General features: G+C 37.6%; 1 protein-coding gene across 1 annotated transcript in view; it reads right to left on the bottom strand.

Moving 5' to 3' along the window:
- The window catches only part of LOC113074909 (multiple epidermal growth factor-like domains protein 9), a 210,932-nt gene extending 196,925 nt beyond the window's left edge, over nucleotides 1-14,007 (bottom strand). Inside the window, exons 1-2 of the mRNA XM_026247637.1 lie at nucleotides 13,345-14,007; nucleotides 2,218-2,416 (exon numbers count right to left, since the gene is read on the bottom strand). Coding sequence (XP_026103422.1) covers nucleotides 2,218-2,416; nucleotides 13,345-13,858 — 713 coding nt within the window. The 5' untranslated portion in view covers nucleotides 13,859-14,007. The remainder of the gene's footprint in view (nucleotides 1-2,217; nucleotides 2,417-13,344) is intronic.
- Between the last annotated feature and the right edge of the window lie 581 nt (nucleotides 14,008-14,588).

Genomic DNA, 14,588 nt, shown 5'->3' with positions numbered 1-14,588 from the left:
TCATTTTCTGTCTAAATCAATAATAAACATTCAAATTTGTGATGCATTTATTGTTTGCTATTACTGAAAATACATTTAGACTGCATAGTGTACTTGATGATTAATGTGACGTCTTTGTGAAGCAGAATAGTTCTTCATAGCAAATTTTACCAAAATAAAATTGGCTCAAACTGCTCTTGACTGCCCCCCTCCCATTTAGGGTCAGGGCTAGTGCTGTCACAGTACCAAAATTTCAGTATTCGGTACCGATACCAGTGAAAATCCATGGTTCTCGGTACCAATTTTGGTACCAAATCAAAACAAAAAAATATGCTCATAAAAAAATTATTATTATTTTTTTTTTACAATTGTTACAATTGTTCTTAAAGTTTTTCTACAAGTAATATAATTATAAAAAACAGTAAACAAGTTTCACCCAAGTTTAATTAATGGTATCGAAGTACCAGGTCTTTTGACAACACTAGTCAGGGCCCCTACGCAGTGTAGGGCTTGCTAGGGTGTCTTGTATGCCTGTGTGTGAAACATGAAAGCTTACAGCATGAAATATACATCTATAGCACCCTCGGCTAGTGACCTGTCACTTTTATTCTGTATTTTGATGGATGTCGTGATCTGTGATTAATTGTGGCAATGTACTTCACAGCATGGTCTCATTAATCACTATGTAGCAAATGACACAAACACACACACACACACAGTTACCATGCCAGCCAACTAACAACAGTTGAATCATCAAATTTCGAAATATCACCAGGAGATATAATCCTTGCAACCTAAATATAGAATACACAATAATTAACATTTATATGCAATTTTCTTGACTATCTTCGCATTTTAGTCTCTTCACACTTGCATCCCCCACTGCATGCTTCTTATCCTAAAAAGCACATACTACTCAAACACCACAGACACAGCAGGACTTTATGAATGACAGATTGGGTACTGTAATGGAAGCTCTCTACAGCCAGTGTTCATGGAGGGAGTGGGAATGCTGTGAATTATGATGCCTTTCTCCATGTCAGGGGGAGCAGAGGGGGGCAGCAGTCTTTGAGCCCGCTCCAAAACAAACACAAGCGGATGGCTGACTCTCACACGACTGCGGCTATTTCGTTTCCATCTGCAGCCGTCTGCTGTGGGAAAGCTATAATTATTCAGCGTGTGGAGTCACTAACTTTACCCTTGCACTCTCAAATCTGCTTTACACACACAGATCTAAGAACATAGAGAGATACTGTCAACATACTAGTACATTACATGCACATGCATGTATAGACAGCCGACAAGACATTAACAAGTGTTTGAGTTATTACTGTGGCACATAAAACAAACAGCCAACATGAATAGATGCTGTGATAGACAAGACAGACAGTCAGACAGACATACAGAGAAACAGATAGATATATAGACAGATAGATAGAGCCTTCAAATATTTATAATGGCCTGTTGGTTATGTTATATGTAATGCTGTGAATTAAACAGTGTCACATTTCTAATGTGTGGTGGTTTGCCATGACAATATTAGGTTTCTGTGGCTTAACCGTATTCCTATAGTCTAATACTAACAACAGGTGCACAAAACAACACAGTCAATGACAAGATGCTACGACACTATGACACACCCACAAACATGCTCACACAGGATACACGCAGAGGAATGTATTCGGGGAAGGTTGCTCAGAGACAAGTATCATAAAGAGGCTCGTAGGCAAACGGCTGACAGGTGACATCCTGTTATGATGATATAATAAATGTGACATGATTGCAGCAGTTTGGCAGGAATCTGACAAAGTTGAGGGGACACGGACGATCCAGCAGCCACTCTACTGCAGTGCAGAGAGCAACTGCTCCATGCCTGCTGACTGCATTCATGCAGAGGTCAAATTAAGGACAAACATCAGACATACGGTAAGTGCAGCTTTACAATATGAGCCAGCATCAGAACAGACATAGAAAATGAAACGTGAAATGCTACCAGACAACAAAGACACACAGCTCATAAGTTCAGATCAGAGTACATGTTCTAACATGCTGAATTTTGACCAGTACATCACACTGCACATGATATTATGAGAATATAAAGCTGGGAACAAACTGTCCTATCAAATATTTTAATTTCCTACATTCTGTTGTAAAGATGTTGCTGAGGACATTTTCCACCAAGTCATTATGATACCCATCTGAATGAAACAAGGGTGATGTGATTGATGTGATACTCACCTATTGCAGAGTCGATTCACAGCTCCATAGGAGTCACAGTTACAGGCCTGGCAGCCACCGGTCCCGTTGGTGAAATACGCATCGGCACATTGTTCACAATGCTGACCCGTGTATCCAGTTAGACAGACACACTGACCTGTGGCAGAGTTGCAGGTATCTTTGTCCTCTGACCCCTCAGCACTACAGTTGCACTGATGGCCTGTGCACGAGAGAGAAGAGAGATGAACAACATGTTAGCCTTTCTTTCCAATGTTAAAGTTTTAATATCTTGCTGACAATTTTTCTGATTAGATGCCAAAATGAGTCATGTGAGAGAACACTGGTGTTTAAAAAGAGAACTCAGTAAGGTTTATTTTTCTAAAGTTTCATTGGTTCTTTTGTGTCCCAGTGGTCTTGGTCTTCATATACTAACAACTATCAGCATGGATGCATAGCGTTTGTTTGTTTGTGGGTTTAATTTCCCCAAATTAAAATTTTGTCATCAATAACTCATTCTAACTACTCATACTAAACCTGAAAGTATAACTTTCTTCTGTTGAACACAGAGAACTCTCAAAAATTATTTTTGTCGTGAGAAGAATAGACTGAAACTAAATATCACTGTACAAACTCTTTTTTGTTCCATGAAAGTCATACACATTTCAAAAGACATGATGTTGATTAAAAGATCATTTTTACAGTCGTTCTGCAGGCAGTCACTGTGCTTGTTATTAACCTATATAGTTTTGCTTGTAATTGCTTTTTTTAAAGGTACTTTTTAATGTTTTGTATTGGTTAAAACCAGTAGATAATGTTAGTATATTATTGTTGCTATTATTAGTAAAATGCTTGACACTGCCCAAGAGGGGATAACATTGAGTGTCCCTTTAATGCTTACAGTATGAATTTTAGCAGGAGGTTTAATCAGTAAGTGGTAGGGGTAAAGCACATTCTCATTTGGCCCCCTACACATATTTTATCAAAGGAACATGGCGCAAAGGAAAGTGTGAAATTATTCAAAGCTGCAAGTTGCCACTTTCCAGTGCTGTTACAGAATGGGAATAGAACGAGAACAGATAATATGGCACTGAAATCTCTCTCGTAGAAACTATATGAGCAAAACAGCAACATTATGATTCAAGTATTGCAGTTAATGGAAATTATATGAAAACTGCTCATTTCATTGCCTGTGTGGCAACTGCACCTCCAGGGCTCCACTGAACCTTTGGTCACTGAGAAATACACCAGACAGTATTTGGCTACCGCCTTCAAGGACGGTTTCAAGGAATGTTTTGTAGGATTTAGAGAGGACTTGAGCCTGGCCCGTCCCGTTATCAGCTCTCAAAGTACAAGCTGTTCTATCCTACACACGTCAACACCTCTGTAAAAAAAAAAAACAACAGCTTTCTCAGTAGTACCTCAAAAGCCTCCAGCACTTACAGCAGCAGGAACCTTACACATCTAACACAATCAATCAGCAATAATACAGAGGTCACTGAGAGGCTTTCAGAGAAATGAGCAGAACAAAGAAGCCTGATTATTAAAGCACAATTCTTCTGACTGTGCTGTAATATTAGTTTGTTGTGTAGCAAGCCCAGAGCTTATCTGATTGGAAACTACATCACATCGATGCAGTGTTCAAATACAGTGACACAATCTGTGTTTTTATCTCGGTAAAAGAGGAGCCGATACTTCTCACACAGGAAAAGCATAGTAGCTGTAATTTGCGATGATGTTAGTTTCAATGAGATGTGTTTGTGAGAGAAAGAGGCAGGGTTCATTTTTGGGTCTCTTTGTACAGCCTACCTGACAAAATGCCAAAGGCAAGCCCTGGATCACTAGTAAAATCTCAAGAACCACATTTTGATGCATTATTTTGTTGAAATAACACTGCTCCGTATGGGAGCACATCTGGTGGGAACTTAAATTCAGAAAACTATCCTTTTATTTTGGCTGTTTAACATACTGCATTCATAAATGCAGAGGGGGCCGTTCTTGCAGTGTGTCATTGTTTTAGAGTGACCTCCCATCGGACCAGTGAGTGTTAACACATGAAAAAACACACACATATACACATGTGCACTGACACAGTGAGAGAAATGGAGCACTGTGATATATTTAGCAGAAGCTCTCAGCGTGTACAGTTCTCTCCCATAGCTGACTGGGGGCAATCTGATCTGAATCAGAGGTGACCTTGCTGAAGATCAGATTACACAATAGGAGAGCTCTGCCAGACAAAGGCAAAAATAATTTTTTTTTTTTAATTTTCTCTTAATGAAACAATTACAAGTATCCATCTTATCGGTCTTGTATCGTCTTACAATATTCACTCCTAACCTACTTCTCACAGTCCAGTGAGGGCAGGCATCATTTAATAGAAATATAGTTACTCTACCAGTCAAAAGTTTGAGGTCAGTGAAGTTTTTTCAGGATGCATTAAGGACACATTAAATAAATCAAAAGTCACAGTAAAAATGTTCACATTGTTACAGAACACATACATTTCCAATAAAAGTGATTCTTTTGAACTTACTATTTATAATAAATATCCTGGCGTAAAATATCTAAACATTTTCATTAAAATATTAGGCTGTTTTTAACATTAATAACAAGAAATGAGCACCGAATCAGCAAAATTGAAGAATCATATGAAACTGACAATTGGAGTAACGGCTTCTGAACATGCAGCTTTGCTATCATAGAAATAAATTACATTTTTTTTAAATTATAATAGAAAACAGATTTTCATTGTAATAATTAGGGGTGCTCCGATCACGATCGGCCGATCGTTAATGCGCATCTCATCAGTAAAGCCGGTTTTCTAATCAGCGGTTAATTCCATCAGGTGTGTTATTTCACATAGAGCAGCTGTTACTACACAGAGCCGTTGTTAACTGAGAAGATGCGCCAATAAACGCTTAAAATGAAGTGGATTTGCGCATCTTCTCTATTAACAACGGCTCTGTGTAGTAACAGCTGCTCTAAATAACCGGCTTTACTGACGAGATGCGCATAACGATCGGCCGATCATGATCGGAGCACCCCTAGTAATAATATTTCACAATATTATTTTTTTTACTGTATTTTTGATAAAATATTCTGCAGATCTTTTAAAAACATTAATAAAACCTCACTGACTCCTTGTGAACGATAGTGTGGTGGTCTTTATGGACAAAAGGATGGAAGCGCCTGTCTGCTTTACACAGATATAAACATGCTGAGACAAGAGTTTGCGAGTTTGTTGTAGGACATTGAAAAGGTGATCCTCGCTTATTGAGTATCCATTGAGAATGCAGGAAATGAAGTCAGCTCAAGACACTGACAATGAGATACTGTTTTTCTTTACAAATATAAAGGTCACAGCTTTATTCTGGTTGAATAAGGATTAAAGGTTTGTTTACCAGCTATATCTAATAAGGGCTGGGAGCACTGACCTAAATTCACTTTTGGCATCTTTTTGGAAATTCCTGCTTCAAACCAAAAGTTTGTTTGTTTATTCATTTATTTTATTTTTTACAATAAATCTGAACCTTTTTTAGGTTCAGATGTCTGCATGAGGGTCTCACTGTTGCAGTATGGATAGATATTAAGTTACGGTACCTTCTTCAACGCCTTAATGGCAAACTGCAGGTTAGCTCCAGACAGTAAAAGTAAGGTTGACAGTGAAAGTGGCTAAAGACTCATCTTGATTGATGAGCTGACACAGAGATGGTGAATTAAGTTATTAGCTATGCTAATTCACACACTGCTCCATGTACTTAAAGTCCAAAAAAAATCAAAGAAGGGAAAAAGACATTCTCAAAAAATAACATACAGTACAAGTACAGATTTTAACTATTGTTCAGTCTCAAAATTAAATTAAATTTAAATTGAGTCGCATTAACCCCAACCCTAAACCTAACCAATAGTTTTAACAAAAGCAAACATGAGATAAAAACACATTTTCTTAAGCAACCATGCCATTTTGGCTTGCTTCTACAAATCTTTGAACTGCCTGAAGGGCAATGGTAAATGTTTTTTGAAGTAATAACATAGTATTGTGCAAGGAACCGTAAAAAAAAAGTCTTTGTTAATCATTAATCTGCCCCATTATCATAATTTGTGTAAAAACTAATAAAAAAGTTTGCTGTTCAACTGCTTTTTGAACATTCATCATTACTACTTGATTGGTCTTGAACGAAGACTAATAACTTTTTTAAGGTGCTATCAATGCTAAAATGCGTTATGAAAAGTACAGTGTGACAAATCAGATCAGATGTAGAGTTTCCAAAAAATGGTGAACCACTGTTTGCGATATGCAGGGATGTCACACACAGCAAGAACATGTTTGGACAAATTCCCATGATCAGATTCAGTAGCTTTGGCATAGTTACAAAATAAATTTACGGGACACTTACGTAACAGTATAGAGTGTACGGGCCCGTGGGTGAGCAGCATGGTGTTATGGGTGATGGGGCCACTGTTACTCTTCATTGCCACCCACATGCCAGATTGTGTGGCATCGCTGAGAGTGTGAGAACTCTGGCTTCATCTCACAGAGAAAAGAAAAATACATGAACACTATCATACGGTCACGTTTACTAAGAAATCTTACAAAAAAAAAAAAAAAAAAAGACACTTATAAGCTAGATAAATAAACACAAACAGGTTTGGTAAATGATAGAGTGTCAAATGATATTGCTGAATTGGTGTGGCTCAGAATTAGTAAATGTATTTACTAGGGGTGCACCGATCACGATCGGCCGATCGTTATGCGCATCTCGTCAGTAAAGCCGGTTCTCTAATCAGTGGTAAATTCCCTCAGGTGCGTGATTTCACATAGAGCCGCTGTTACTACACAGAGCCATTGTTAACTGAGAAGATGCGCAAATCCACGTTCATTTTCAGTGTTTATTTGCATTTGCATTTATTTACAATTTTATTATACAGACATCACTGGTAATGCTACTGTTTTAGTGTTTATACAAACAAACTCTTTTTTTGTTCAGTTTGTTGATTTGAAATATCATACTTCGTCAAATGATTTGGTTGTCAGTATTTTTTAAACATTTCCAGCACATTTTAACAGTACCGTGATAATACTGATAACCATGATAATTTTGGTCACTATAACCGTGATAATAAATTTTCATACCGTTTCATCTGTAATTCAAACTACATGAGCCCTTTTGCATCTCTGAGCAAGGCACATGGTTATCGAATAAAAGCTGGATGACTATTGTGATAAGAAGTACTAGTGATAAGAAATGATGTATACAAGTATAAACCTGTCCTAAAATTCATTTTCTGAGGAAGTGGATTATCTAGATTCCTGGGTGTGGTATCGGTTCAGTTACAAAGAAATGCACACATTGTGAAAGCACTGTAAATGCACACCGTGCGCTGATATTCTTGCTCTTTGTTGCATGCTCAATCCACAAACTGTCACTCTTCATTTTCATCAGAGCAAGTAGCGTGCTGATGAGCAGAGTGTAAGATGGAGATAAACATCTGAGCAATATCTAGATGTGCACTTTTGGATATTCAACTGATTAATAGTACCAAGGAAATGGATTATAATGCATACATTTTATAAATATATACAGTACATATAGAAAAGCACTGTATATTTTATATAACTTTGCAAAGAAGATAAATTCAGCTATAACAATGACAAGATCAATGCCAGTGGCAAAATAAACTTCAACGTTGGCATACTGTTTGCATAAGGAATAGCACAGGAGTGCAATATTAGGATATATAATGGACCATCAAACACAGGCAGTTATCTGTGTATTAAGACTCTAGAGAGTTTCTAATCAGCCAGAAAAATTAATCTGCAATGTCTAGAAGTGTATACTCCTCACAAATAACTTGATTTAGGGTGTTTTTTAGGCCTGGAGCTCTATTAGGAATGGCAGGCAGTCTAAGCAATAGCAGAGCGGTGCTTTTATAAAACTCCCAGCAGGGAATTCACAAATAATGTGCAAATGAATATGTGCTACAAAGCACATTAGCAAACTAAATGAATAGCTCATACGCATATTCAAAAGAAAAGTAGCTTTAGTCCCTACTACCATCACCATTCTGTAAAATGATTTTTATTTGGATAAGAATTAGTTTGGCATATGAGACATCAAACAAACCATTTGAAGTTTATTAATGTCAATACACTGAGAAATGCTCAACAGCCTAACCCAAGCAAACACACAAGACAATGTTCCATTCAGAGCATGTTGGATGCTTTCAATGTTTAAATGTATCAATGTGTAAATCAGACTGCAGCAAAAATTGTGTCTCGCAATTGCAGCACACATCAAACTTACTATACAGAATGTCTTACAAAAATCTAGTCATTAACTGTACAGTAAGAGATAGTAAAAATTAGCTGAAGACTTATTATAATCTGAAGTCTATAATCTGTGTACAGTAGCAATCTGTTTGAGCTCATGTTTCTTCAAACTCGTTCATGAAACTGTGCTGAGCGAGGACAGTGTGGTAGCTGAAAAAGAGCCATCATACAAGCCTGTGTGTCCGGCAGTGCTGGGGACTTATGAAATGACTTTCACTGTCCTTGTCTAAATTGTGGTTTTAACCTCTTAAGCACAAATGCTATTTTGGGGATTTCCGTTTTTCATTTTCCTACCTAATTTTGAATGCCTGCCTATACTAATACTACAGTGTAAGCTCAGAAAGTTTGGTATAATTTCAAAGGAAACCCTTTGAAATTACATAAAACACTGTTGAAATTGATAAAAATGACAATATATGCTGTCTGTGTTATAATAAATAGGGAAAAAAACAAGGCGCTTTTTTATTTTATTTGTGTAAACTGAAGTTTGAAATGGTATAACTCAGGCATTGAAGGGGCTGGCAACTTCAGACAAATGTCTTGTGATTCTTCCAACTGTCTACTATTAGAGGAAAACAGAAATTTCTTTCTATCCTAATCTATGCAAAAGTTATTCTATTCCAACTGAAGGAAGGAATAATAGCATTTTTGTATAAAATTTTTGTCTAAATAAGTATGAAGTCATCTTTTGCACACTTGCAGTATGGAATAATGTGATCTCTGTATATTATTTGACAGAAAACACTCAGAAGTTACATAAAAAGCTGCTGTTTGTGACAAATAGTATTATTTATGTTGTTTCACATATGATGAACCATCTCAATACATTGTGCTTTTTTTGTGTGTGGGTTTTCTGAACAGTCTTTGAAAGAAAATAATTCATATTTCACAATAGCAGCATGCATAAAATTATAAAAAATATCTGGTCTATCACAATCTAAAATAGAATACACAATCTCCAGATTCATATCGTTTCATTTATGTCTATTCTGCATCGTGTAGAGATTGAGAGACCTCGCCGTCTCTTTCATATTTCATATTTTGATTTTTTATCAGCGTGTATTTTGGTTTCGGTTTCTATTTAACGTAAACAAGCTCCCCGAAGCTTTTGCGCGAACTTCGGAGCGTCAGCAAACTAATTTATGTTTATTCCCCCAGTACTGTACGGATTACTGTACATTCACTGAGATGCGGTCGAACACTGCACAGTTATGAAAATAAACATATTAGCTTATTGCTAGCGAAGCTTCCAAGCCTCAGAATAAAGAATCAAATGTATGAAAGCGAGTAGCACGCGTATAGGCTTACCAGATGCGCGTCCTGACCTCTCCACGGCGAAGGTGGCCACCCAGAACTTGTTTTATGAATATTATGCATTATAAATCCGTAGCGTCGGCCATTTGTAGTTTTTTCCTCGCGTGTCCTTTGTTTAGAAGCAGCCAAAGACTCAGTTTCCCAGAGACCATTGCGTCTCCACAAGCGGAAAAGAGTGGGCAGTCGCTGTCCAGTTCCAGCACCCCCGCGGTGCTGAATTCACACCTTCGATTGGAGGAACGACTTGTGAATGACAGCCATCAGGACAAATAGCGCTTCACAAAAGAGGTCAGACGTCTATACCAGAAGAAAGGCTTTTAGACCCATCTATATGAGTAAGAGATCTTGTCAATCATACAGCTCTTGGAGCGCTTTTGCGCACTTGTACAAAACGCTTTATATCTCAGCAATGGAAGCACGCAGAAACGTAAAAATGGTCTTGTTTGAAAGAAGAGATTCTAATCTAAAAGATTATATCGAGTATATAGGTATGCGTGGCTGTTTGCGGCTGACTGAAGCGGTGCAAAATGTATAAATAATAAGGTGAGAAATTTTACATCGCGATTCTGTTGAAGATCATTCGATCTGTGATTGTCACACAATAAAATGATCTACATCATCAGATTCCTGAGAATGAGAGCTTTCTTGTGATATATGACTTGACTGTTTTGTGAAAAATATTTTAAATACACATTCTTACGAAAACGTATTCGCAATCGTTAGATGGAAATTTATGGGGGGGGAAAATATATTTCTTAGCTTAATTTGACTACTTTATGTATCATAAAACCCCAATTAATGGTATTCTTTGTAAAGAAAACACTCTAAGCTTTCAAATGAACCCATTTCTGGGCAAATGCCATATAAGGAAGGATATGCAAATGAGACACAAACATGTGGCATGCTATTTTCGGACCCGGTACCGGGTCTGCAGAGTTTAAGAGGTTTTAATAAGCCACACGCTGCTCACACGTACAACAATATAACATGCAATAAGAGTTAGAGTGCAACTCTGCATCACAGGTGGTGCAGGGTGTATTCCCATTAACAAATGATCTCCTGGCAATTTAAAAAAGGAAAAGAAAATCACCCTCAAGTAACATTACAGTCAGTTCAGCAATAAACCAATATCATCTCCAAAAAGTATTTTAGTGTATTGTTCACATTATTTTATGATGATTATTATATGTACTCTTGACAAAATAAAGTTCTTGTATATGGCAAAGACTCGACCACCACAGCATGAACAAACATAACTAAAATAAATTATTTATTACCTGACTGCATTGCAATAAAAACAACACATCTCAGGAGTGACTGAAATTGGAGCAGGGCAAATAAAAAATTTTGACTGGAAAAAAAAATTGGCTCATATTCTTGTTTTGTTTAAGGGTTAATTCTGCCCTTATTAAACAAGCGTAAATATACACAGGTTTCAATTTTATAAGTGTTATTTTATCCTCAAATCTGCTTGTAAACAGCATTCTTGTAAATTGTTAATTATCAGAAATAGAGTGGTTGACATTCAACTATGAAAAAACTTTGAGAAATAAACATTACACAGCTGTTCTGTGGATACTAATGCCAAATAAGAGAATAGACTCTCATAATAGTTCTTCATATATTAACCCCACTTTTGTCATGTCTCTCTAGTCTCTGAGCTAAACTAACAACTGTAGTTGTTATGCAATTTAATGGCAAATTTTCTTGATTCTTGTGAGCTTAATTTCGGTCGAACAATGTGTCTATATACATAAAGATGTTCCTTAAACACCTCAATCTTATTTCTTTTCCATTGCTTGTCTATCACACAGCATTACAGGAATAGACCTACAAAGCATAGAAGGGAATATAATGGAGGAAACTGAAAGGAGACAATTACCAGTGTCCAACAGCTATAAAAATGCATTAAGGCGTGATTTAGTGATTTTCATTATTAAAGTGTCTCGCTCTGATTCTTGCTTCTGCATTAACTTGTGTTATTTCTGAGTCTGAAATCATTTTGTGACAGAACGAGGTGAACGTTGTAACGGTTCCTCAAACCACTGCTAATATTAAACATGCACAAACTGTTGATCAAAAAGAGAAGCTGCCAGAACAAAATCCCAAGTACTTTCCAAATCAATCATCACAACAAATATTTTTCTTAATATGAGAAATTACTTGAGAGGATCCCGAATACTCTGCTCATGATTTTAGGTTAAGCTTTCTAATAAGATGTTATCTAGGGCCAAGGACGACACCTCCCAGAAATGATGGTGTCATAGACGTCTGGGGAAATAAGGGCACTGATTTTGCCACACTAGATACAAAAGTCAAACACCAGCTATTTTTATAGTCAGCATCTGAAATGTTCACTCCACTCATACATTAGACAATCACGACAAATATTAACAGGCAAAAAACCTTAAAGTAACAAAGGCATTGAAACATGATGATGCTCATTTCCTCTCCATACAGTACATATATTTAGATGCTGAATAAGTGGGTTTAATGTGCCATATTTGCTTTTCTGAGGAAAAGATTTCAGTCACCTTTGGGCCACTACACAGGATAAGATGCGTTTCATTTACTGTAATCCCAAACACCTGCCTCCTCTGCAGAACATTCACATACAATGAGATCCAGGGGGGCTGCAGATCACACAGTCTTAACTGAACCTTTGATGACAACCCAATATGGCTGGTTCCCTTTTCTTTTAACTTCATTTCATCCCACTGCTGTAACTGAATATGTTCAAGTTCAGAGTAAGAGAATGTAATGGTACCAAAAAGAGGAAGTTCTCACCCTTTTTCCAAGTAAGAAACTGTCAAGATGAAAGATGAATATACTAGATATGACCTTAATCAAAATTAATCATCCTCATTCTCCAAGTCAGCTTGGCATAACGTAACTCAAGATAAAAGAGTAGAGGGTTTAAGATTTATGATTGTTTTCCTCATTTGGCAGTCAAATGGTAATTAATCACATCAAATTAATTAAGAAGGTTGTCTCTGTGCAGCTGCGAAGATCTCAAATGTCCTTAAGATACACAGCTGTACTGATGTACTGAGGTTGGTAGAAAGGATTTATCTGTCAGTTCATTTTTATGATACAGCTGATCAAACGGCTTCCAATCAGTACTACCAAAAGACTGTGAAGTGAGACAAAGGAGTGTACTGAAAACTGAAAGACAGAACAACAACTACATAATGTGAACACTTTCAGTTTGAAACTACACTCTGTTACCATAGGAATACATAGAAGGAACAGTTAAAACATGTCTGTATAATGTATGAAGATAAAATAATAAATGTAGCGCATGAGAACAGCTTGTGCAGGTGTAAACCTCTTGCAACTCCTCAAAATCTGTTGTGCAGAGGCTGGGAAAGAAATTCAAGGCCACTATTTTTTAGTGCACAGGAACACATTCTAGTTTGAATGAATATTTGGAAAACATGAATTTTATAAACTGGCACACTGCCTAACATCATGTCACGGAAAAGAATGAGAACTGAACTTACCTCTCTCAGTGGTCACAAGAGGCTTTGAGGTGCTTTTCACGGTCCATGAAGTGTTTGCAGTATCCAGTGCAGGCGGTGTTGTGTTTTTTGTGCCACTTAATGGAGAGGAAGAAGTAGGTTTTTCTGTATAGTTTTGTGTTGTGGAGAATGTGGAGTTTTCTTTGGCTTTACTGCGTTTGGAGGTTGGGTCCATTGTTTTGGTCAGAGGCGCAGCCGTGGTGGTTTGCCAAAAGGGCTGTAGTTGGTTAGTTTTACCAGTGGTCCTGGGTGTGATGGTCATTTTGGGGGTGAAAGGTGAAAATCTGGAGTCCCTGTCGTCCTCCTGTAAGTGGTTTGGGATGGTGGTAGTAGCCTCCAATGTCTCAGCCAGCACAGCACGCGGGACTCTCGTGCCTGGAGACGCGTTCTCATCGCTCGCGAGACGTAAAGCGCGCGACAAACCAGCTTTGTGTCCTAACAACAACAACAACTCCAAAACTGAGAACAGTAACATAGTGTAACGCATACACGTCATTTTGTTCTTTAGCTCCCCATGTGAAACGTTTAAGTTGTGTCCTTAGTACTATACAGATGTTAGTCTTACTACCGAATCCGTGTTTCAGCCAATTGTCTCCACTTGTCCACTCTCGCGCTGTGATCTGCAAGGTTTCACTCCAGCGAGACTGACAGTTGTAAACCCCGCCTACTACGGCCACGCCTCCATCCAATCAGACCGCACGCTATATGAAGATTGGCGTAACACTGCACCAATCATACGACTGTGAGGAGGAGCCGCAAGACTGACAACTATGAGCTGTCTTGAAAAGTGTCAAAAGAAAGAAAACGGGTAAGACGACATTAAACAGCTCGAGATAAGAGCTTAAGCGGAGCCAGCAGTGACAATCAAACATAAAAACAAAGAATGAAACAAATAATAAAGCTATCAAATCAGAAGGCCCCATTTCTACCTGTGTGTAACTCGTTTATAAACTGTGGTTAAAAGCACGTTATGGAATAAATACAATTTAAGGGCGTTAAAATTTACATGATGTTAATGGATTCATTGTTAATGGAAAATCTGACGTAGAAACTCCATTCGCCTAAAGGAGGTTTAAAAAATGTACGAGAAAAACGTCGTGCGTGCGCTGAATAAAAGTACAGGGTAATAGCGTCCTCCAGTGGTAAAGAACACTCTACTACCTGTCAGCTGCTCAGAGCAAAATTAATTTGACTGGCATTTTAACAAAAAATGCCAAAAAAAAAAC

This window comes from Carassius auratus, chromosome 5 (genome assembly GCF_003368295.1).
Source record: "Carassius auratus strain Wakin chromosome 5, ASM336829v1, whole genome shotgun sequence".
Taxonomy (NCBI): domain Eukaryota; kingdom Metazoa; phylum Chordata; class Actinopteri; order Cypriniformes; family Cyprinidae; genus Carassius; species Carassius auratus.
This window is presented reverse-complemented; position numbering and strand designations above follow the sequence as displayed.